General features: G+C 47.2%; 1 protein-coding gene across 1 annotated transcript; it reads right to left on the bottom strand.

Annotated features, from left to right (window-relative positions):
• Positions 1-1,203: 1,203 nt before the first annotated feature.
• On the bottom strand, positions 1,204-4,179 carry LOC125549272 (protein LIFEGUARD 4-like). Its single transcript, XM_048712721.1, has 4 exons — positions 3,855-4,179; positions 3,122-3,235; positions 1,769-1,936; positions 1,204-1,674 (listed from the first exon to the last, which is right to left on the bottom strand). Exons 1-4 carry the CDS (start codon positions 4,084-4,086, stop codon positions 1,469-1,471), a joined length of 720 nt encoding a protein of 239 aa, XP_048568678.1. The 5' UTR covers positions 4,087-4,179; the 3' UTR covers positions 1,204-1,468.
• Between the last annotated feature and the right edge of the window lie 20,049 nt (positions 4,180-24,228).

Here is a 24,228-nt window from a genome sequence, read left to right as displayed (position 1 = left end):
AGGAATGTGAAAAAGTCTCTCAAGAAGTGGCAACCGTGTTGTTGTGCTTTGCTTTGAAAATGGTAGATCTACCATGATGTGTGTGTTATGCACAATTCGTTGTAAGATGGCTGTAATGAGCAATCATTCTATGTACATGTCACATGAGCGATGGTTTAGATCCTATATTTTATCCGTGATGGTGACAATTATAATCTTACATTGGCAGTTCTCATGTCTTGATTTCTCTTCGTGCACTCTTCGAACAGTTCATAACTAGTAGTACCTTTTGAAGCAGCTTGTAAGAATAGCAATCCAATATAGTCTACATTTGTTGTCATGATTTAATCAAACTACTAGAGAAAGTTTGGGAAAATCAATACATATATTTAATTTTCCTGTCTTTAGGCACCATTTGCATTTTTCATTAGAAAAATGAATCCAACCTAACTATGATCCAAAAGAGTGAAAGTTTGCATGGGGTCTTATTATGATGTACTGGGAGGTGAAAAAGTCTCACCAGAAATGTCAACTGTTTTGTTGTGGTTTGCTTTGTAAATGGTGGATCTACCACGATGTATTTTTTATGCACAATTCGATGTAAGAGGTCTACAATGAACAATGCTTCTCTTTTGTTCGAACTGAAGTCTGAATCAAATATGTTTTGATTTTGACTTTTTGAAAAGAACCATTACAGTCAATTACAGGTAGGACACACGTGTGTGAAAAATATGAAGATTGTCTTCTTAGCTAATTTGAGTCTGCGTTTCACCCTCACAATCTCTATATGTCATATGACGGAGACCACACGTTTCGCCTTATGACGGCTACCACACATTTTGCCTTTGCAATCTCTTTGGCATATCACAGCGACCACACATGACGGCTCTGCTAGAGTTGCTCTAAGTGGTATACATGAAAACGTGCGTCTAATTGAAAAGAAAAGCTGCTTCACCAGCAAAAAAACATGCGTCCCTTTAGTTTTAATCCCTCCTTTCCTAAATATAAGTCTTTTTGAAGATTCCAATACGGACTACATACAGAGCAAAATGAGTGAATCTACATTCTAAAATATGTCTATATACATCCAAAAAGACTAAAAGGACATATACGGAGGGAATAGCTTAGAATCTGGGCTATTTACTTCATAGTACAGGACAAACGCCACCCACTAGACAGACCAGAAAGCCCTCGTCCAGAAGCCACACGGCTACACAAATGATATCAGAAACGCAGCACCACCAATCCAGCATGTCAAAGACCCCCTAAATACAACATCACATCTACCATCCATAGAATAGAACCGACGCACGGTTTTCTTATGTTTCCTCTATACTAGGGATCAATCAACTGAACTAAAGTAAGCAACATTTTCACCGTGCCAGCAAGACAGACCAGACTATACAATTCTTCATGTCAAGGACTCATCAGGATACCAAATTCGTCGACGGGATTTGAAGCACGAGAGAGCAGGGGCAGGAAGACGTGCCTAGTTGTCACACGCCCTAAACAGAGTCAGCAGGCCCAGGAACAGATTGATGATGTCAAGGTAGAGCGTGACGGCAGCCCAGACATACTCGTCATACTTGTAACGCTTGATGATGCTGCCCGTGTCATAGACAATGTAGCCACTGAAGATGAGTGCCGCCAGCGCGCCATAGATCATATGAGAGAGCTTGCCCAGCGGGAAGAAATCTGCAAACAGAAGTCATGATCAGTATGTGCATTGTAGAATAGAGAATGCTGATAGATAAATAGGCGACACACCTAACTAGAGAAGGGAACAGACGGCATCTGACCTGAATGAACCCAAAGACGAGCAAAATCATCAGAGAAGCAAATAGGAAAGGACCAAGGAAGCTAAAGTCCTTGCCCCTCCTTGCAGCCCAGAAGGTGTAAGCAGTGAGGCTCAAGACAACTACGATTGTAAGAATCCCAGCCTCCAAAATGACCTTGCCTGCGCACAGTGGACTATTTTAGCGGTGGTTCTTTATCGAAGAAAACCCATCATACCGACAAAGTAGAAAACACACACACATCATACTAACAGTAAACAAATATGTATGTATATATATATATATATATATATATATATAAGAGCAGGACTACTAAATGAACTAATTGCTTTCTTATCATCGCATACATCTCTTTACCAAAGAAACTATCATGTAAATTTGACTAGACAATAAAGCACGTGCATGCTAAAATCTGAAGTAAATGGCAGTGATGCATTGAAGAAGCAAACTATCAGCAACCTCCTGTGATGTAGTACAAGATAGAAAGAACCTTGGAATTGGTACAACCCCAAAATGCAGTGGTGAATGCTGACGCAAACACAAATGGAGGACAGATTACAGAGTGCGTGTCAATATAACTTTGTCTAAATCGAAAGATTATGTATTAACCAGCACATGCATGAAGCATCTATTGTCTTGTCACAACACTAGTAATGATATATCAACTGAAAATCCTTTCTATTTTGATACGGGTTTAAGCTAGTCCTGCAACCTAAACCACATCCTTGCCAAAACCATGTCAACTTGGGCAGGTCAGCTCGCATATTATTGGACAAATCGGCCCTTTATATCAAATTGATACTATCACAACACTGTGTATCTTACAACAAATAGTGGCCGGAAGAAACAGTAAATAAATATACAAGATCCAACTAATGTTCTATGAAAAGCAAAGGTTACTGTTTGCCAATTCCTGAATTCAAAAAGTAACAGCTGAAATTTGCAAAACAAGGTAAAAAGGTAATTCCTGCTAGCTGGCAGTACTACAAATGCTTCTAACTCAGACAAGCATATCAATCATAAATGGTGTCCAACAGCTACAATTTGTCCTCAACACAGACTAGGAAAATGCATCAACTACAGTCACATGTATTTCTGAACCCAGTCCACACGTAAACAAAATGCTTCACAATATCAGCAGGAAACCACCAATTGCCGCACATGGTGACTAACAAGCTAGCTAATAGTACAAAAATATCTACTAGCCATGTATATGTAATGAATTAACACAATGAGAGGGGCATTAAAGGATGCTGATTTACATCAGCAGCAGAGCAGAGTGAGTCAAGAACAAGCTAGGAGCTGGCAGCAGGAGCAGAAAGAATACGTGGTGGGAAGACAATTACCGCTAGTGAAGGCACATGTCAAGCCGACAGAGAAGCTGATGGCCACTGTGAAGACGCCAAGCAGAAGCAGGTTGACTGGGTGCTTCTGGCGGTAGAAGTGCAACGGGAACATCACTGCATACAAAAGATTGACAAGCGTTTCATGAGTAACAGATTATACTCCCAGCTGCAATTCACACAGCAACCACATCCCATTCTACAGTAGTAAAGCAAAATTAAGAGTGCATGGGACGTTCCTGAAAAAATCAGGAGTTGTAATCCATAGTTCTGCACAAAGAATGCAAAGCAAAAGCCATAATGAAATCGCACGCATACAACTAGCAGTATCGTGTATAAATTCGTCCGAATTTCGCACTGCTTGCCTCTTGGGTCAGTTGGAATACACAGAACGACCTTCTATTTTCAGGGGAATCACTCCAAGTCTTTATGCTTGCAGGCGTAAATTCAAGAAAGATAGCTCAGTGGCTAGCAGTTCACAGAGCAAAACGAGAATATTATTCAGATCTCCCAAATCGGATGCGGGGCTTGCGATAATTGTGCATCATAGTAGTTGTTTTGTGGCACTTAAAATGCACTTGTTGTATGTCGCAATTTAATTTTGTATAGCCCCTGTACATACATGCTCTGTTTCTTTTTCCCAAAAAAGAAAAAAGAAAACCCTCCCTGCAAACTGCAATTGGATCACAAATTCGTAACAAAGACGATGGAGGAGAGAAATGGTTTGAGGCCTCACCGATGAAGGGGAAGATGAGGATGAAGATGTAGAGCCCGAGGACGGCGTAGGAGGAGACGAAGAAGTGGGGTATGGCGCGGACCCTGACGAAGACGACCGCGACGGCGGCGGTGAGGAGAAGCTGCAGGCAGAGGACGACGTAGATCTTCCGGATGAGCGCCCAGCGCAGCTCGGGGCTCTCCGTCGTCCCCTTCGGTTCCGCGGTGCCCGCCTCGACGTCGCCGCCCTTCATCTCGCCCGGCGACGGCGATGCCTCCGGAGGTAGGGTTTTCGCGGGTGTGGAGTGGGGACTGGTGGCTGGTGACTGGGGAGGAGCAATGCGAACGGGCGGATCAGCTGACACCTAGTACCAGCTAGGCCCACTAGTCAGGCAGATGCAAGGCGTGGGAATGTTTCGCGGTTCCTTGTTGGAAAATTGGGGTCTAGGCGGCTCCGTACGTTTGTTGGTTCAAGGAAGGACACAGGCAATTCAAACTAATCCAAAAAGGAAGGACACAGGCTATCTTCTTTTTTTTATGATTTTTTTTAGGGAAACGCTTACCGTCACCCGGCGGATCGCAATGGCCGCATCCGTCACCTTCCCTGCATGGCAGGGTGTTCAACCGTGCCCGCGTACCGTTGTTCATCAAACGCGTTTCTGCAACTGTGGCTATGTTTCTGAAATATATGTGGTGTTGTAATGATCTCTGACTGGTCTATGTTTTGCAACAAAACCTTTATTACAGAAATTTTCTGCAACAAGGCCTCAGTTGCAAAAAAATAATTCTTTTTGCAACAAAATAGCCGATGCCACAAATTTCTACAACAAAACTTATGTTACATAAGTAATTCCGCAACAAGACCTGTGTTTCAAGAAGTGAGGCGTACGCGACCGCTCAATTTTGTTGATCTGACGGCTCGTGACCCGGCTGATCTCTTAAAAAGATCAGCCGGTGGACACGTAGCATGCCCCTTTTTTTTAATGATTCGATGATGAAGGGAAAGAGATTGGAAAGAGGCTCTGTCCGTCTCCACAGCCACACAACGTTTTCTTTTGTTTTTCTCTCAAAAAATGTTTTCTTTTGTTTTTTAACAAGAAAACATTTAATCTGTTCATTTTAAATCATGGCGGTAAAATGAACATAAAAAATAACAAAAAAGCATTTAGATTCATAGACCAGGTAGCGATGACTACAGGCACCGACGAGAGTCGAAGGCGCGTCACCGTCATCGCCCGTTCCTCGCCGGAGCCAGACATAACTTGTTGTTATAGACAATCAGGAAGTTGGCGTGCTAAGGCCTCATAGAACCAGCGAACGTTGAAGAGTAGCGTTGATCGAAAGCATACAACCTAGAGACACATGAATGTAGACGAACTACAATCAAATCCGAGCAAATTCACCAAAAACAAATCCGCCAAAGACGCACCTCCACACGCTCGTCGATGGTGCTAGACGCACTACCTAGACGGGTCTAGGCAGGGAGAACCTTATTTCTTTTTCAGCGAGGCGCCGTCATCTTGTCTTCCTGAACAGGACAACAACCCTAACAAAACACAAAGAAACATCTAAAAACAAAGCCCTTCCACCAGCAAGGGTCGGGATCCACCGTGCCCCATGACCCTAAGGCCACCGGAGACGAGGTGGACCAGCAATGGCGCCGGTGGGTGCTCAGAGAGTTAATTGCAAGCACCACATTGAAGACTAGAGGTTTCTTTTTTATTTGGGAAGTGAAAAGTTTTTTCTCATAAGAAAAACTCTACTAGGTTTTATTCATTAACTGGGATGTTCAAAGGGCAACGTACAATATCACAAGGACTATCCGGTGATGGGTGTAGTGCGTGTAGCCATAGGGTCACCCTTGTTTCCATCACGTTCGCATGTAAGGCTTTCTTTGGTTTGGAGGAATTTTATAGAAATTTCAGGGGATAAGATTTTTATAAGATTTTTTTCTTTAGAGTCCTTTGATTCATAGGAATAGATTCCTATTCCTACATAGGATTGGTTTCTATCCTCCACATTTCATAGGAAAATAAAAATGAGCCTAGACTCAATGGAAAAATTCCTTTGGTGTCAATCAAATGACATCTCGTTTTCTATTCCTACTCATAGGATTTAAGATACATGCCATCTCATTTCCTACAAAATTCCTATTCCTATGATAATTCTATCCTATGAACTAAAAGAGGCCTAAGTAGGTTCATACCACCGAGTTGGATCGCATACAAACTGGATCAGTTCCCTCTTCAAACCTAGTTTCTTACTCGAAAATGGTCTGGCTTGTAGTAAGAGCAACTTCAAAAGGCCGACTCATTTCGTCCACCTGTGTTTGTTTGGGTTGGCGTGGACAATTGTGCCGGCTCAACGCGTCGACCCAAACCCAAATTACGTCCGCGTCGTGTCCGCGCCGACGCATTTGCGGCCTAAATTTGCGCCCAAATGCGTCGGCGCGGACGCCGAACGAACGCTTTGTGTGCCTTCTCGCTATCCGCCGCGTCCCCATATGGCAACCGTCCAACTACCCGCTGCCCATGCGGTCAGCTTAATTTATGACGACGGGCCCATGCGTCAGCGACGGCGCTCATCTTTTTTTAAGCCGACCATGCGGCGGGGCCTCCTCATCCATACTCGTCGTCCACATCTGTCCACCTTTGCTCCCTCGTCGCCGGCAAACCCTAGCCACCCACCACAACCACAGCGAGATGGGCCTCTTCTCCGGCGCCAGCGGCAGCAAGGCCAAGGGCAAGTCCCCCGCCACCCCTTTCCCCTCCGAGTTCCTCCCACCTCTGCCGGTGCCTCACCGGCAGAGGCAGCGCGTGAGCGTGCCAGTGCACCGGGCGGAGTGGCACTGGCAGAACCGCCAGCCTCAGCCGTATCTGGACGTGACGCTGCCGCACGACTGGCATCTGGATCCAGATAGGATCCCAGTGCCGGCAGCGCCGCGGACGGCTCGTGCTCACGCGGAGAAGGTGCGGCGCCGGCGGGCGCTGCTGACACCGGAGCAGCGCCTCGACAAGGCCTACGCAACCGACTCGCCCAACTGGGCGAGGTAGTTCGCCTTCGAGCACGAGAAGGCGAGGCGATGGGGCGTGCGCGAGGTCAACCGGAGGCCAACGCCGCTCGTCGTCCGCGAGAAGGACCAAGCGGCGGAGGACACCTACCAGGCGGCCCTTGTGGCCGTCTACCGGGAGAGCGAGGAGGACGAGCGGCGCAGAGCGGCGGAGGCGGAAGAGGAGGCCCGCTACGAGACGGCAATGGCGCAAGCCCTTGCCCTCTCCGCGGCGGACGACCGCGTGGTGCCGCCGGTGGCCCCGCCGTCCCCCATCAAGCCGGAGCCGGAGCCGCAGCCGCAGCCGGAGCCAGAGCCCGAGCCCATCGCGCGCTTCTTCTGAAATAGAGTGGTGCGCAAGTGGGTGTCCGTGCCACCGGTTTGGCAAGGGGCGACGCCGGCGCAGAAGCAGGCGTACCTCGAGATATGGTGCCAGCGCCGGCTGGCAGAGTAGCGTCATCGCGACAAGTACTGTTAGGAATAATCTTGTACTCGATGCGTTTCGGTTGTATGCATGTGTGTGCTTAGATCGAGCCGGTGTGTGGTCTGGCTCACGATCGTATGGCGATCGAGGGTTGTTGCAGCAGGCGCTAGCGATCGCGTGATGGTGACCAGGTCATGAAGATCAGGACGGGTGTGCGTACGCGCGGTGCGCGGGATGACCGAGCAGCCCGTGATCGCTACGTCTTGGCCAGCTACAAAATCGGCCGCATCGTTGGTTTGTTAGCGGGCAGCACGGATGGATATGGATGTGCAGGTAGTGGTTAGTTGTGGATGCATGCAGATCGCTTGGAGTTGGTTAGCGAGCTGCTGTGCGTCTGGCTATTTAAGCCATGTAATCAAGTCCATTGTTGTACGGTGTGGTGCCGATCGAGTTTGAGCTAGAAAGAAAAAAGAACCGCCGTTCGTCAGTGTGGCGCCGTTCGTGCGGCGGGGCGTTTGTCGCCGGAAAATCTAGTGTCCTCCTCTTTCTTCCACCTCTGTATGTCCGAGTGCGTGTAAGAGAGAGGTTCGTCCGGTGTTCGTGTCGCCGGAAGCTACTCGGCGTTCATCGCTGGACCGGGTATGTCCCAACAATTGGCATCAGAGCCTTGTCGATCTACGGTGAGTCCGTGGCGAGTGTGGTGGCGCAGAGATCGTGGTGGCGCGGCGAGGAAGCTGCGGAGGCGCGGCACAGCGAGGCGGTGTGGAGGTGCTGCACGTCGGCGTTGGGACGTGGGCGGTGGCGGCGTTCGCCCACGGCTGCGCGATGGAGCTCTGGGCCGTGTGTTGACCCAAGGAGATGCGCGGTGCTGCGGCTTTCACCGGCATGTGTCGCCGGAGTCGGAAAAGATGGCTTGTGTAGCTACAACCGGAGACGAGGAAGATGGCGTATGTCGCCGGAACATCGGGCGTGTGTTGCCGGCGGAGAAGGAGAACGGCGTGTGTCGCCGCCGAGGAAGAGGATGGAGGCTGTGTCAAGCATGGTGGTGGCCGTAGCGGCCGCCATGGCGACGATGATTGGAGCTGCAACAACTTCAACGACGGCAAGTCAAGATTAGAGGGAGATTGTTAGGAATAATCTTGTACTCGATGCGTTTCGGTTGTATGCGTGTGTGTGCTTAGAGCATCTTCAACAGCCTCGCTAAACTAGCGCCGCGCCGCAAATTAGGCCGTTTTAGCGCGCGCGCAACGCGTCGGGTCGCTCCAGCAGACGCGCATAAACGGCGCGCGCGCTATAACGGGTTGGGCGCGCGGTCGAAAACACTTAGCCGCGCGGTGTATTTCGGGCGCCCGCTGCAGCGCGCGGCACACTCCAGCGCTCGCGCCCGCACTTCCTCTCCCACTTCCACCCCCCGTCCGGCCGCGCCGCCGCCGCCGCCCGCGCCCCCCGGCGACCGTTCAGGCTTCCCCGGCCTATCCCCGCGCGCCCGCGCTTCCGCCCCATCCCCTCCTAGTCCCGCCGGCGCTCGCGCGCCTCCGTCGTCCGAGGAACAGCGCCCGAGCGCTCGCTGCCGCACCGCGCCCGCAAGATGTTTGACAAAACGCCTACAAGGTATGTATTGCTCAAACTTCATGAATTTGATGCATGTTTTGAATTGTAGTTTTTATAGTATAGTATTGAACATTGTAGATGAGTTCGTCGTATGATTCTTCCGAAGAAGAATTTGATATGGAAGAGGAGGAGGATCTTGCAATGATCCTAGCTATGCATATAAAAAAACCGAAGCATGGTGGTTCGGTTATGGGTCGGCAGAAAATTTGGAGGGATAGGATCGATTCTCACAACAGATTGATCAGGCATTATTTTGCGGAGAATCCCATATACCCCGAGTCGTATTTTCGTCGCCGGTTTAGGATGAGCACCGAGTTGTTCAGGCGCATTGCAGAGAAACTAGCGAGCCATGGCCGTTTTTTTCAGCAAAGGAGGAATGCCGCCGGAGAGCTCGGGCATAGCACCTTTCAGAAGGTGACAGCCGCTTTGCGTATGTTGGCATACGGTATACCGGCTGATCTTGTTGATGATCACTTGGCTATGGGTGAGAGCCAAGCCATCATCTGTGTCAAGTGCTTTGCAGTGGGAATTGTGCAAGTGTTTGGCGAGGAGTATTTGAGATCTCCCAATGCTGAAGACGTCGCAAGGCTATTGGCGATGAACAAAGCTCGCGGTTTTCCTGGCATGCTTGGCTCAATAGATTGCATGCATTGGAGTTGAAAGAATTGTCCAAAGGCGTGGCATGGGCAATTCCACGGCCAAAAAAAGGGTTCCACTATAATCCTTGAAGCGGTGGCCGATCAGGAGACTTGGATTTGGCATGCATTCTTTGGAATGCCTGAATCTTTGAATGACATCAATGTTGTCAACCGTCACCACTGATGAATAAGATTGCAAACGGTGAGTTGCCACCGGTGCAGTTTGTAGCAAATGGCCGTACGTACAACTATGGCTATTATCTAGCGGATGGCATCTATCCAAAGTGGCAAACCTTCGTGAAGCCGTTGAAAAAGCCGGAAGATAAGAAAAATCTTGACTTCGACAATGCTCATGCGGCGGCTAGAAAAGATGTGGAGAGAGCATTTGGGATTTTGCAAGCCCAATTTGCTATTGTGAGAGGACCGGCTAGATTTTGGGATCAAAAAATGCTTTGGTACATCATGCACGCTTGTGTGATCATGCACAACATGATCATCAAGAATGAGCGTGACCAAGATTTAGACTACTCACAGTATGAGCTCTTGGAATATCCCGTGCGAGTGCGACGGAGGGCTGAAAGGGTAGCCCGTTTTATTGCCTCCTATCATGCCATTCGGCGTCCCGCAACGCACAATGAACTTCAGTGATTTGATTGAAGAGTGGTGGGCATGGCATGGACGACAAAGAGCATGATGATATCTGCATTCGACATTGTATTGTTCATGAACTATTTGTTGTATTTATTGCATTTGTTGTACTGAACGATAAACTATTTGTTTGAGTTGTAATGATAACGAAATTGAACTATTTATTGTTGATTTATTTTGTTTGTTTGATCATTTTTGCTCATAAATACATGTATATGTGGTTTGTGCGGCGCGCGCGTGCTGTATTTTTGCGCTCTGCTGGAGCGGCGCGCGCGCTGCATTATAGCACGGCTGCTGGAGCCAGCGCAGGCGGGCGCGCTAAACCAGCCAAAGCGCACGCGGCAAACAGGTTTTTTGCGCGCGGTGCTTAGCGCGGCTGTTGGAGATGCTCTTAGGTCGAGCCGGTGTGTGGTCTGGCTCACGATCGTATGGCGTTCGAGGGTTGTTGCAGCAGGCGCTAGCGATCGCGTGATGGTGACCAGATCATGAAGATCAGGACGGACGTGCGTACGCGCGGTGCGCGGGGTGACCGAGCAGCCCGTGATCGCTACGTCTTGGCCAGCTACAAAATCGGCCGCATCGTTGGTTTGTTAGCGGGCAGCACGGATGGATATGGATGTGCAGGTAGTGGTTAGTTGTGGATGCATGCAGATCGCTTGGAGTTGGTTAGCGAGCTGGTGTGCGTCTGCCTATTTAAGCCATGTAGTCCAGTCCATTGTTGTATGGTGTGGTGCCGACCGAGTTTGGGCTTGAAAGGAAAAAAGAACCGCCGTTCGTCGGCGTGGCGCCGTTCCTGCGGTGGGGCATTTGTCGCCGGAAAATCTAGTGTCCTCCTCTTTCTTCCACCTCCGTATGTTTGAGTGTGTGTAAGAGAGAGATTCGTCCGGTGTTCGTGTCGCCGGAGGCTACTCGGCGTTCATCGCCGGACCGGGTATGTCCCAACAAGTACGAGGAGATACTCGAGCGCGACCTCAAGGAGAAGCAGCGCGAGGCCGATTCAACTTTGACAATAAATGTACCAACGAGACCAACTGCGCCGGGAGCAAAAATTATACAAGTAAATTCATATTCAAAAGAAGTTTTCAAATATATATTTTTTCTCCCCCGTAGTCAGTCTCGTTGGTTAAAACTTTTTTTGTGAACACAGTACAGACGCAGGCGCTCATATACTCATCTCTATAAACACACACACGCACATCCTATCCTTATGAGCACCTCCGAAAGACCGAGTCGACATATCATTTTAAAATTTACGAAGTCACCGTAAGCACCTCGTCGTCGACGGGAACGTGTCCTCCCACTGAATGCGCATCGCCAGAAATCCTAAAATAAATCCAGAAATAAATGCGAGCATCAGGATTTGATCCCTAGACGCGCTATATTTTGAAACGGATGAAGTAGTCTACATGATAACTTTTATGAAACATTCTTAAATTTGTAACACGACTTCTGGAGACCATATCATGACACCATATGAATGTCTCATGATTTTTTGGCTTCTTTTGCATTTCTAAGAATTAAAATGATAATGACCTACATTGCGAGGCTGGATCTTGGCCTCCTGGTATATGAGACTCTTTCTTTTTTGTGGTATATGGGCTAAACATATTCAAAAGATTATGAATAATACTTTTCAACTCACTATTTCCATAATTTGTACCCGTGAGGTTTGTCTCACAGTAAGCATGTCATTTTCCCTATCAAAATATGTGTAGGACATAATCTTGGCAGTACCCTCATGGTCGGGACTACCCTTAGCATGACATGATCCGTGATGGTATCTACGCTATCGTGAAAACGCACGATACGACATGACCATCTACCGCATCACGCAAGATGTTGCTTATCATATCATCGTGTGGCAGTGCCAGAAACCTCCACCGACAATAGACCCTTGTAGGCCCGGGCAATAGTGTAGCTCTGGTTTGGGGAGGCACACTGATCCTTGAAGGGGTGATGCGCATGATGAAACGTTGATTTACGACTCCCAAGAAGTGTGAAGGGGAGGGCAGAGCCTTGGCTAATGGGGTGTCTTCTATTCTTTCTTCTTGCTTCTAGGTTGGACCCGGTCCTCATGCTACCACTATACGTTTGTTATTGCATAATTACAACTTCATCGAGTGGGTGAGGTTTGTCTTAGTAGAGTCCACCATGAAATTGTTCTTTTTTTTTACGAGGGCAATCTTTGTTTTTTTTTCTCGAATACGCATGAGTGTGCGTATCATATATTGAAGAAAGAAAGGGGTAAAAGAATCCCCATGTACAGTTTACAAAGCTCTCGTTGCACACACAAGTGCACTCCACCCGTCAAGAAAGGAAAGTACAATGATTACTCCCTATCTGCCCACGCACCTATCGCTACCACCCAGGGCTCGAGGTTTTTTTTTGACAGAAAGACTGTAAGGAAACCCCATACAGTATAATTGGTGCAACAAATTCAAATTGCAAGTACCATGCCTTAAACCTGGGTGGGTGGGAAGGCATCAGCCACTTTCCACCAGTGGCAGACCCACCATTGGGGCGAGGAGGGGCGGCCGCCCTGGGTCGACGGCAGCGCAGTATCGAACCCTACCTACGTATCTTTCCTCCGGCAGGCATCAGAACACAAAATGCCAGCGGTCGCGGCACTGTTTCTTTGTTTTTGTGACTGCACCGAAGTGTTGAGGAGAAAGAGATTTGTGCTCGTCCGCTGGTGGACTGGGCTACGTTTTATAGTTACTAGAAAGAAGTTCATTTTTCACCCTCAAATATGACCCGAGGGACAAATACCCCCCTGAACTCAAATTTGGTACAATTTCAACCCTCAAATCCTTAATACCGGGTAAATCTTCCCCTTAAGTGGTTTTGCTTTGATTTTAGACGGTTTTGAGCCAAGATCATGTGCGTGGCATGGATTTGGGTGCGCATACAGTGTAAAGCTCGCCTGTTCCTGATGCACGCTGTCTGCTGCCCGTAGCGCCTCCTCCTGTACGTGACGCCGTTCCTATAGTTCCTCTCGCTCTACGCACCCCTCGAGGGCGCCGGCGACTACGATGCTTCCTTCCTGGCCTGCGACCTGATCGTCGCACGGTGGGACGGGCTGCCGACGCTGATGATGCCGTCGCCGCCCTCGGCGCTCCGCCACCCATAGCTCCTCTCCTGCTGACTGCTGCTCCAGTCCATGGCCGCGGCGGGGCGGCTCGTCCTCGCGACAGGCGCGGCGCACAGCCGTGTGTGCGTCGCGGCCTGTGTGGGCGCTGGCTACGAGCTTGTAAGCGCGTGCTTCGGGGCGATAGTGGACCCTTGTTGGAAATATGCCCTAGAGGCAATAATAAAAGCATTATTATTATATTTCCTTGTTCATGATAATTGTCTTTATTCATGCTATAATTGTGTTATCCGGAAATCGTAATACATGTGTGAATAACAGACACCAACATGTCCCTAGTAAGCCTCTAGTTGACTAGCTCGTTGATCAACAGATAGTCATGGTTTCCTGACTATGGACATTGGATGTCATTGATAACGAGATCACATCATTAGGAGAATGATGTGATGGACAAGACCCAATCCTAAACATAGCATAAGATCGTATAGTTCGTTGGCTAGAGTTTTTCCAATGTCAAGTATCCTTTCCTTAGACCATGAGATCGTGTAACTCCCGGATACCGTAGGAGTGCTTTGGGTGTACCAAACGTCACAACGTAACTGGGTGACAATAAAGGTATACTACGGGTATCTCCGAAAGTGTCTGTTGGGTTGACACGGATCAAGACTGGAATTTGTCACTCCATATGACGGAGAGGTATCACTGGGCCCACTCGGTAATGCATCATCATTATGAGCTCAAAGTGACCAAGTGTCTGGTCACGGGATCATGCATTACGGTACGAGTAAAGTGACTTGCCGGTAACGAGATTGAACGAGGTATTGGGATACCGACGATCGAATCTCGGGCAAGTAACATACCGGTTGACAAAGGGAATTGTATACGGGGTTGCTTGAATCCTCGACATCGTGGTTCATCCGATGAGATCATCGTGGAGCATGTGGGAGCCAACATGGGTATCCAGATCCCGCTGATGGTTATTGACCGAAGAGTCGTCTCGGTCATGTCTGCTTGTCTCCCGAACCCGTAGGGTCTACACACTTAAGGTTCGGTGACGCTAGGGTTGTAAAGATATGTATATGCAGTAACCCGAATGTTCTTCGGAGTCCCGGATGAGATCCCGGACGTCACGAGGAGTTCCGTAATGGTCCGGAGGTAAAGAATTATATATAGAAAGTGCTGTTTCGGCTATCGGGACAAGTTTCGGGGTCATCGGTATTGTACCGGGACCACCGGAAGGGTCTCGGGGTCCACCGGGTGGGGACACCTGCCCCGGGGGCCACATGGGCTGTAGGGGGTGCGCCTTGGCCTACATGGGCCAAGGGCACCAGCCCCAAGAGGCCCATGCGCCTAGGGTTTCAAAGGGGAAGAGTCCCACAAGGGGAAGGCACCCCCTAGGTGCCTTGGGGGGAGGGAATCCTCCCTTGGCCGCCGCCCCCCTAGGAGATTGGATCTCCTAGGGCCGGCGCCCCCCCCCCCCTAGGCACCCATATATATAGTGGAGGAGATGGAGGACTTCATACTTTTGCCTTTGGTGCCTCCCTCTCCCTCTCCAACACCTCCTCTTCCTCCATAGAGCTTAGCGAAGCCCTGCCGGAGTACTGCAGCTCCACCACCACCACGCCGTCGTACTGCTGCTGGAGCCATCTTCCTCAACCTCTCCTCTCCCCTTGCTGGATCAAGAAGGAGGAGACGTTACGCTGACCGTACGTGTGTTGAACGCGGAGGTGCCGTCCGTTCGGCGCTAGGATCTCCGGTGATTTGGATCACGTCGTGTACGACTACCTCATCCCCGTTCTTTGAACGCTTCCGCTCGCGATCTACAAAGGTATGTAGATGCATCCAATCACTCGTTGCTAGATGAACTCATAGATGGATCTTGGTGAAACCGTAGGAAAATTTTTGTTTTCTGCTACGTTCCCCAACAGTGGCATCATGAGCCAGGTTTATGCGTAGTTCTTATTACGCGAGTAGAACACAATTTTTTGTGGGCGTAGATGTTGTCAACTTTCTTGCCGCTACTAGTCTTATCTTGCTTCAACGGTATTGTGGGATGAAGCGGCCCGGACCAACCTTACACGTATGCTTACGTGAGACCGGTTCCACCGACTAACATGCAGTAGTTGCATAAGGTGGCTGGCGGGTGTCTGTCTCTCCTACTTTAGTTGGAGCGGATTCGATGAAAAGGGTCCTTATGAAGGGTAAATAGAAGTTGACAAATCACGTTGTGGTTTTCACGTAGGTAAGAAAACGTTCTTGCTAGAACCCTAATTCAGCCACGTAAAACTTGCAACAACAATTAGAGGACGTCTAACTTGTTTTTGCAGCAAGTGCTTTGTGATATGATATGGCCAAAGTTGTGATGAATGATGAATGATATATATGTGATGTATGAGATGTTCATACTATTGTAATAGGAATCACGACTTGCATGTCGATGAGTATGACAACCGGCAGGAGCCATAGGAGTTGTCTTTATTTTTTGTATGACCTGCGTGTCATTGAGAAACGCCATGTAAATTACTTTACTTTATTGCTAAACGCGTTAGCCATAGTAGTAGAAGTAATAGTTGGCGAGCAACTTCATGGAGACACGATGATGGAGATCATGATGATGGAGATCATGGTGTCATGCCGGTGAAAAGATGATCATGGAGCCCCAAGATGGAGATCAAAGGAGCTATGTGATATTGGCCATATCATGTCACTATTATTATTTGATTGCATGTGATGTTAATCATGTTTTGTACATCTTGTTTACTTAGAACGACGGTAGTAAATAAGATGATCCCTCATAATAATTTCAAGAAAGTGTTTCCCTAACTGTGCACCGTTGCGACAGTTCGTTGTTTCAAAGCACCACGTGATGATCGGGTGTTTGATTCAGGCGTTCACATACAACGGGTGTAAGACAGATTTACACATGCAAACACTTAGGTTGACTTGACGAGCCTAGCATGTACAGACATGGCCTCGGAACACAGAAGACCGAAAGGTCGAGCATGAGTCGTATAGAAGATACGATCAACATGAAGATGTTCACCGAGGTTGACTAGTCCGTCTCACGTGATGATCGGACACGGCCTATTTGACTCGGATCGTGTTATACTTAGATGACTAGAAGAGGGATGTCTATCTAAGTGGGAGTTCATTGAATAATTTGATTAGATGAACTTAATTATCATGAACTTAGTCTAAAATCTTTACAATATGTCTTGTAGATCAAATGGCCAACGTAGTCCTCAACTTCAACGCGTTCCTAGAGAAAACCAAGCTGAAAGACGATGGCAGCAACTATACGGACTGGGTCCGGAACCTGAGGATCATCCTCATAGCTGCCAAGAAAGATTATGTCCTACAAGCACCGCTAGGTGACCCGCCTGTCCCACAGAACCAAGACGTTATGAACGCTTGGCAGACACGTGCTGATGACTACTCCCTCGTTCAGTGCGGCATGCTTTACAGTTTAGAGCCGGGGCTCCAAAAGCGTTTTGAGAGACATGGAGCATATGAGATGTTCGAAGAGCTGAAAATGGTTTTCCAAGCTCATGCCCGGATCGAGAGATATGAAGTCTCCGACAAATTCTTCAGCTGTAAGATGGAGGAAAATAGTTCTGTCAGTGAGCACATACTCACTATGTTTGGGTTACATAATCGCTTGACTCAGCTGGGAGTTAATCTCCCGGATGATGCGGTCATTGACAGAATCCTCCAGTCTCTTCCACCAAGCTACAAGAGCTTTTTGATGAACTTCAATATGCAGGGGATGGAAAAGACCATTCCTGAGGTATTTGCAATGCTGAAATCAGCAGAGGTAGAAGTCAAGAAGGAACATCAAGTGTTGATGGTCAATAAAACCACTAAGTTCAAGAAGGGCAAGGGTAAAAAGAACTTCAAGAAGGACGGCAAGGGAGTTGCCGCGCCCGGTAAGCAAGCTGCTGGGAAGAAGCCAAAGAATGGACCCAAGCCCGAGACTGAGTGCTTTTATTGCAAGGGAAGTGGTCACTGGAAGCGGAACTGCCCCAAATACTTAGCAGACAAGAAGGCCGGCAAAACAAAAGGTATATGTGATATACATGTAATTGATGTGTACCTTACCAGTGTCCGTAGTAGCTCCTGGGTATTTGATACCGGTGCAGTTGCTCATATTTGTAACTCAAACCAGGAGCTGCGGAATAAGCGGAAACTGGCAAAGAACGAGGTGACGTTGCGCGTCGGGAATGGTTCCAAGGTCAATGTGATCGCCGTCGGCATGCTACCTCTACATTTACCTTCGGGATTAGTTTTAAACCTTAATAATGGTTATTTAGTGCCAGCTTTAAGCATGAACATTGTATCGGGATCTCGTTTAATTCGAGATGGCTACTCATTTAAATCCGAGAATAATGGTTGTTCTATTTATATGAGAGATATGTTTTATGGTCATGCTCCGATGGTGAATGGTTTATTCTTTATCGAGCGTAATACTACACATGTTCATAGTGTGAAAACCAAAAGATGTAAGGTTGATAATGATAGTCCCACATACTTGTGGCACTGCCGCCTTGGTCACATAGGTGTCAAACGCATGAAGAAGCTCCATGCAGATGGACTTTTAGAGTCTCTTGATTATGAATCATTTGACACGTGCGAACCATGCCTCATGGGTAAAATGACCAAGACTCCGTTCTCAGGAACAATGGAGCGAGCAACCAACTTATTGGAAATCATACATACGGATGTGTGCGGTCCAATGAGTGTTGAGGCTCGCGGTGGCTATTGTTATGTTCTCACCCTCACTGATGACTTGAGTAGATATGGGCATGTCTACTTAATGAAACACAAGTCTGAGACCTTTGAAAAGTTCAAAGAATTTCAGAGTGAGGTTGAGAATCAACGTGACAGGAAAATCAAGTTTTTGCGATCAGATCGTGGAGGAGAATACTTGAGTCACGAATTTGGCACACACTTAAGGAAATGTGGAATAGTTTCACAACTCACGCCGCCTGGAACACCTCAGCGTAATGGTGTGTCCGAACGTCGTAATCGCACTCTATTAGATATGGTGCGATCTATGATGTCTCTTACTGATTTACCGCTATCTTTTTGGGGCTATGCTTTAGAGACTGCCGCATTCACTTTAAATAGGGCTCCGTCGAAATCCGTTGAGACGACACCGTTTGAATTATGGTTTGGGAAGAAACCTAAGCTGTCATTTCTAAAAGTTTGGGGATGCGATGCTTATGTCAAGAAACTTCAACCTGAAAAGCTCGAACCCAAGTCAGAAAAATGCGTCTTCATACGATACCCTAAAGAAACTATTGGGTATACCTTCTACCTCAGATCCGAAGGCAAGATCTTTGTTGCCAAGAATGGATTCTTTCTGGAGAAAGAGTTTCTCTCGAAAGAAGTAAGTGGGAGGAAAGTAGAACTTGATGAAGTGTTACCTCTTGAACCGGAAAATGGCGCAACTCAAGAAAATGTTCCTGAGGTGCCTGCACCGACTAGAGAGGAAGTTAATGATGATGATCATGAAACTTCAGATCAAGTTGCTACTGAACTTCGTAGGTCCACGAGGACACGTTGTCACCAGAATGGTACGGCAACCCTGTCTTGGAAATCATGTTGTTAGACAACGGTGAACCTTCGAACTATGAAGAAGCGATGGCGGGCCCGGATTCCGACAAATGGCTAGAAGCCATGAAATCCGAGATAGGATCCATGTATGAAAACGAAGTATGGACTTTGACTGACTTGCCTGTTGAGCGGCGAGCCATAAAAAATAAATGGATCTTTAAGAAGAAGACAGACGCGGATGGTAATGTGACCATCTATAAAGCTCGGCTTGTCGCTAAGGGTTATCGACAAGTTCAAGGGGTTGACTACGATGAGACTTTCTCACCAGTAGCGAAGCTGAAGTCCGTCCGAATTATGTTAGCAGTTGCCGCATACTATGATTATGAGATATGGCAAATGGACATCAAAACGGCATTCCTTAATGGTTTCCTTAAGGAAGAATTGTATATGATGCAGCCGGAAGGTTTTATCGATCCGAAAAATGCTAACAAGGTGTGCAAGCTCCAACGCTCGATTCATGGGCTGGTGCAAGCATCTCGGAGTTGGAACATTCGCTTTGATGAGATGATCAAAGCGTTTGGGTTTACGCAGACTTGTGGAGAAGCCTGCGTTTACAAGAAAGTGAGTGGGAGCTCTGTAGCATTTCTCATATTATATGTAGATGACATACTTTTGATGGGAGATGATATAGAACTCTTGTACAACATCAAGGCCTACTTGAATAAGAGTTTTTCAATGAAGGACCTTGGAGAAGCTGCTTATATATTAGGCATCAAGATCCATAGAGATAGATCAAGACGCCTCATAGGTCTTTCACAAAGCACATACCTTGAGAAGATATTGAAGAAGTTCAATATGGATCAGGCTAAGAAGGGGTTCTTACCTGTGTTACAAGGTATGAAATTGAGCTCAGCTCAATGTCCGACCACGGCAGAAGAGATAGAAGAGATGAGTGTCATCCCCTATGCCTCAGCCATAGGTTCTATTATGTATGCCATGCTGTGTACCAGACCTGATGTAAACCTTGCCGTAAGTTTGGTAGGAAGGTACCAAAGTAATCCCGGCAAGGAACACTGGACAGCGGTCAAGAATATCCTGAAGTACCTGAAAAGGACTAAGGAAATGTTTCTCGTTTATGGAGGTGACGAAGAGCTCGTCGTAAAGGGTTACGTCGACGCTAGCTTCGACACAGATCTGGATGACTCTAAGTCACAAACCGGATACGTGTATATTTTGAATGGTGGGGCAGTGAGCTAGTGCAGTTGCAAGCAGAGCGTCGTGGCGGGATCTACATGTGAAGCGGAGTACATGGCAGCCTCGGAGGCAACACATGAAGCAATTTGGGTGAAGGAGTTCATCACCGACCTAGGAGTCATACCCAATGCGTCGGGGCTAATCAAACTCTTTTGTGACAACATTGGAGCCATTGCACTTGCCAAGGAGCCCAGGTTTCACAAGAAGACAAGGCACATCAAGCGTCGCTTCAACTCCATTCGTGAAAATGTTCAAGATGGAGACATAGAGATTTGTAAAGTACATACGGACCTGAATGTAGCAGATCCGTTGACTAAACCTCTCCCTAGGGCAAAACATGATCAACACCAGAATTCCATGGGTGTTCGATTCATCACGATGTAACTAGATTATTGACTCTAGTGCAAGTGGGAGACTGTTGGAAATATGCCCTAGAGGCAATAATAAAAGCATTATTATTATATTTCCTTGTTCATGATAATTGTCTTTATTCATGCTATAATTGTGTTATCCGGAAATCGTAATACATGTGTGAATAACAGACACCAACATGTCTCTAGTAAGCCTCTAGTTGACTAGCTCGTTGATCAACAGATAGTCATGGTTTCCTGACTATGGACATTGGATGTCATTGATAACGAGATCACATCATTAGGAGAATGATGACATCATTAGGAGAATGATGTGATGGACGAGACCCAATCCTAAACATAGCACAAGATCGTATAGTTCGTTTGCTAGAGTTTTTCCAATGTCAAGTATCTTTTCCTTAGACCATGAGATCGTGTAACTCCCGGATACCGTAGGAGTACTTTGGGTGTACCAAACGTCACAACGTAACTGGGTGACAATAGAGGTATACTACGGGTATCTCCGAAAGTGTCTGTTGGGTTGACACGGATCAAGACTGGGATTTGTCACTCCGTATGACGGAGAGGTATCACTGGGCCCACTCGGTAATGCATCATCATTATGAGCTCAAAGTGACCAAGTGTCTAGTCACGGGATCATGCATTACGGTACGAGTAAAGTGACTTGCCGGTAACGAGATTGAATGAGGTATTGGGATACCGACGATCGAATCTCGGGCAAGTAACATACCGACTGGCAAAGGGAATTGTATACGGGGTTGCTTGAATCCTCGACATCGTGGTTCATCCGATGAGATCATCATGGAGCATGTGGGAGCCAACATGGGTATCCAGATCCCGCTGTTGGTTATTGGCCGGAGAACCGTCTCGGTCATGTCTACGTGTCTCCCGAACCCGTAGGGTCTACACACTTAAGGTTCGATGATGCTAGGGTTGTAGGGATATGTATATGCAGTAACCCGAATGTTGTTCGGAGTCCCGGATAAGATCCCGGACGTCACGAGGAGTTCCGGAATGGTCCGGAGGTAAAGAATTATATATAGGAAGTGCTGTTTCGGCCATCGGGACAAGTTTCGGGGTCACCGGTATTGTACCGGGACCACCGGAAGGGTCCCGGGGGTCCACCGGGTGGGGCCACCTGCCCCGGGGGGCACATGGGCTGTAGGGGGTGCGCCTTGGCCTACATGGGCCAAGGGCACCAGCCCCAAGAGGCCCATGCGCCTAGGGTTCAAGAAGGGAAGAGTCCCACAAGGGGAAGGCACCCCCTAGGTGCCTTGGGGGGGAGGGAATCCTCCCTTGGCCGCCGCCCCCCTAGGAGATTGGATCTCCTAGGGCCGGCGCCCCCCCCTAGGCCATATATAGTGGGAGATGGAGGACTTCATACTTTGCCTTTGGTGCCTCCCTCTCCCTCTCCAACACCTCCTCTTCCTCCATAGAGCTTAGCGAAGCCCTGCCGGAGTATTGCAGCTCCACCACCATCACGCCGTCGTGCTGCTGCTGGAGCCATCTTCCTCAACCTCTCCTCTCCCCTTGCTGGATCAAGAAGGAGGAGACGTTACGCTGACCGTACGTGTGTTGAACGCGGAGGTGCCGTCCGTTCGGCGCTAGGATCTCCGGTGATTTGGATCACGTCGTGTACGACTACCTCATCCCCGTTCTTTGAACGCTTCCGCTCGCGATCTACAAAGGTATGTAGATGCATCCAATCACTCGTTGCTAGATGAACTCATAGATGGATCTTGGTGAAACCGTAGGAAAATTTTTGTTTTCTGCAACGTTCCCGCAACGTTCCCTAACAACCCTGTCACAGGTCGTCGATGCGGGACGGGCGGTTCAACTGGGACGTCGTGGAGGTCCTCTGCTTATGCGGGAAGGTCTGCCTGGTGCCCTGGTCAAGCTATGCGATAGCAGGAGGGTGCCGTGTTTGACCTCATGGCCAGCCAACGGGAGGACATGCTGCTCGGCATGCTCGTTGGCTGGAAGGGCCCTGTCGCGGCATCCCCAAACAGTGGAGACACGTTTTTTTGCCGTGGATGAGGAGTGAGGTGCACTCAGCACTTACGACCGGGGATTTGGAGGAAGAGGCAAACCATGAACGAGGAAGAAAGCTAACGTTGAGGATTTTGGATGGCAGCAACCTCTATGGCGGCGCCCTCGTCACCATCGTCTAGTTAGACATCAATTGCAAATTGAAGAAAAAAGAATGGAGCGAGGATGAACAAGAAAACTAGTCCGCTGCCACATCAAAAGAGTCAAAACCGTCTAAAATCTGATAAGTCATCAGCAAAACCATTTAAGAGGAAGATTTACCCGGTATTAAGGATTTGAGGGTTGAAATTGTACCAAATTTAAGTTCAGGGGGTATTTGTCCCTCAGGTCACATTTGAGGGTGAAAAATAAACTTCTTTCTAGTTACTACAGCCCGGCCCAAGTGCCCAATCGATCTATACTGCAATCGATGAACGGTAGAGAAGGAAATCTTTTTTATTCTTTTTTACACCCAATCGATAGAGAAATCGCTTCCAGCCGTTCCCCTCGACCTAGCCAGACCCAGCCGTTCCCCAAATCTCGTCTGGAAATTAAAATGGAATCATATTGTGACATAAGTGAGCATTTTAAGCACCAAGAGTCTTTAAAATCTTTTTTATTCTTTTTTTGTTGAATGCTACTTCCTCCATTCCCAAATATAATTTTTTTTAGAAATTTCAATACGAAATACATACGGATATATAGACGGGTTTTCAAATATGGATTCACTCATTTTGCTTCGTATGTAGTCCGCATAGGGATCTACAAAAAGACTTATATTTACGAACGGAAGGAGTATGAGTTTTGGTTGAATAGTGTTGCATTTGTGCCGAAAAAAATTAGACGTTAAATGTTCGCCTCAGCTAACTTCAATTCCTAGGTCCGACACTGCTTCCCACCACTAGGCTATGCCTTAGTCTGCTCTTATTCCGTTTACTAGTAGTATGCCCGTGCGTTGCCACGGGCTTCTGAAATATTTTGCTGAAGGTATATAAAATAATCCATGTAAAATATCACAGGAAGAGACAATATAGCATGGACACAATTGCATAATAATTGAAGTCTATTTCACTTGTAATGTAAACTGATAACAAAAAAGTAAATTGACGATGTATACACATAAATCGATGATCCAACTAAAAATATATTATAAATTATTAAAATCTACTTGATGGCCTTTAATTTTGTTCTGATTATGTGTGTGCACATGTATTGTTGTATAAAATTCGATGAATTTTTTGTCCTTTGCAACGATGTCGCCTTGATATTCTTGTTAATGGATTCCTTTGTCCATCTTAACCCCTCTCATACTCTACAAAATAATAATATAAATACACCATTTGTATTATCCTGTGCAAGAAATATATATAGAAAAATAATTATTTGTATGCATCTCTTTTCATTTTGTAAAATCAACGAGTTTTCAGTCCAGTATATTATAAAGCTTTGTCAATCAACATTTTCAAAGCATCATCCAAAGATCTAAAGTGAACATATAAACACGTATACTTAATTGGTCAGTTGCTAAATGCGAGCAGGTGAACGTTTTTAGTCAGAGTGAGTGGCATCATGCTTTTTAGTAGAGTGAGTCCCATCCCAATTTAATAAATTGTAGGCTCACCTGTAAATCACTTGTTGGTAGTTGCTCTATAGAAATGACTTGTTATGGTATGTGATATTTTTCACTATATAAAAAAGCATATGACATTTCCCTCATAAAGGCGAAAAA

This window comes from Triticum urartu, chromosome 3 (assembly GCF_003073215.2).
Source record: "Triticum urartu cultivar G1812 chromosome 3, Tu2.1, whole genome shotgun sequence".
Taxonomy (NCBI): domain Eukaryota; kingdom Viridiplantae; phylum Streptophyta; class Magnoliopsida; order Poales; family Poaceae; genus Triticum; species Triticum urartu.
The sequence above is the reverse complement of the archived record's forward strand: the minus strand, read 5'-3'. Positions and strand labels throughout refer to the sequence as shown.

Coding starts and splice junctions, on each gene's coding strand:
- LOC125549272 (XM_048712721.1), bottom strand. CDS start 4,086: ATGAAGGGCGGCGACGTCGAGGCGGGCACCGCGGAACCGAAGGGGACG. Junction 1,937..3,121: donor GACATGTGCCTTCACTAGCG/GTAATTGTCTTC, acceptor CACTGTGCGCAG/GCAAGGTCATTTTGGAGGCT. Junction 1,675..1,768: donor GTTCATTCAGGTCAGATGCC/GTCTGTTCCCTT, acceptor TTCTGTTTGCAG/ATTTCTTCCCGCTGGGCAAG.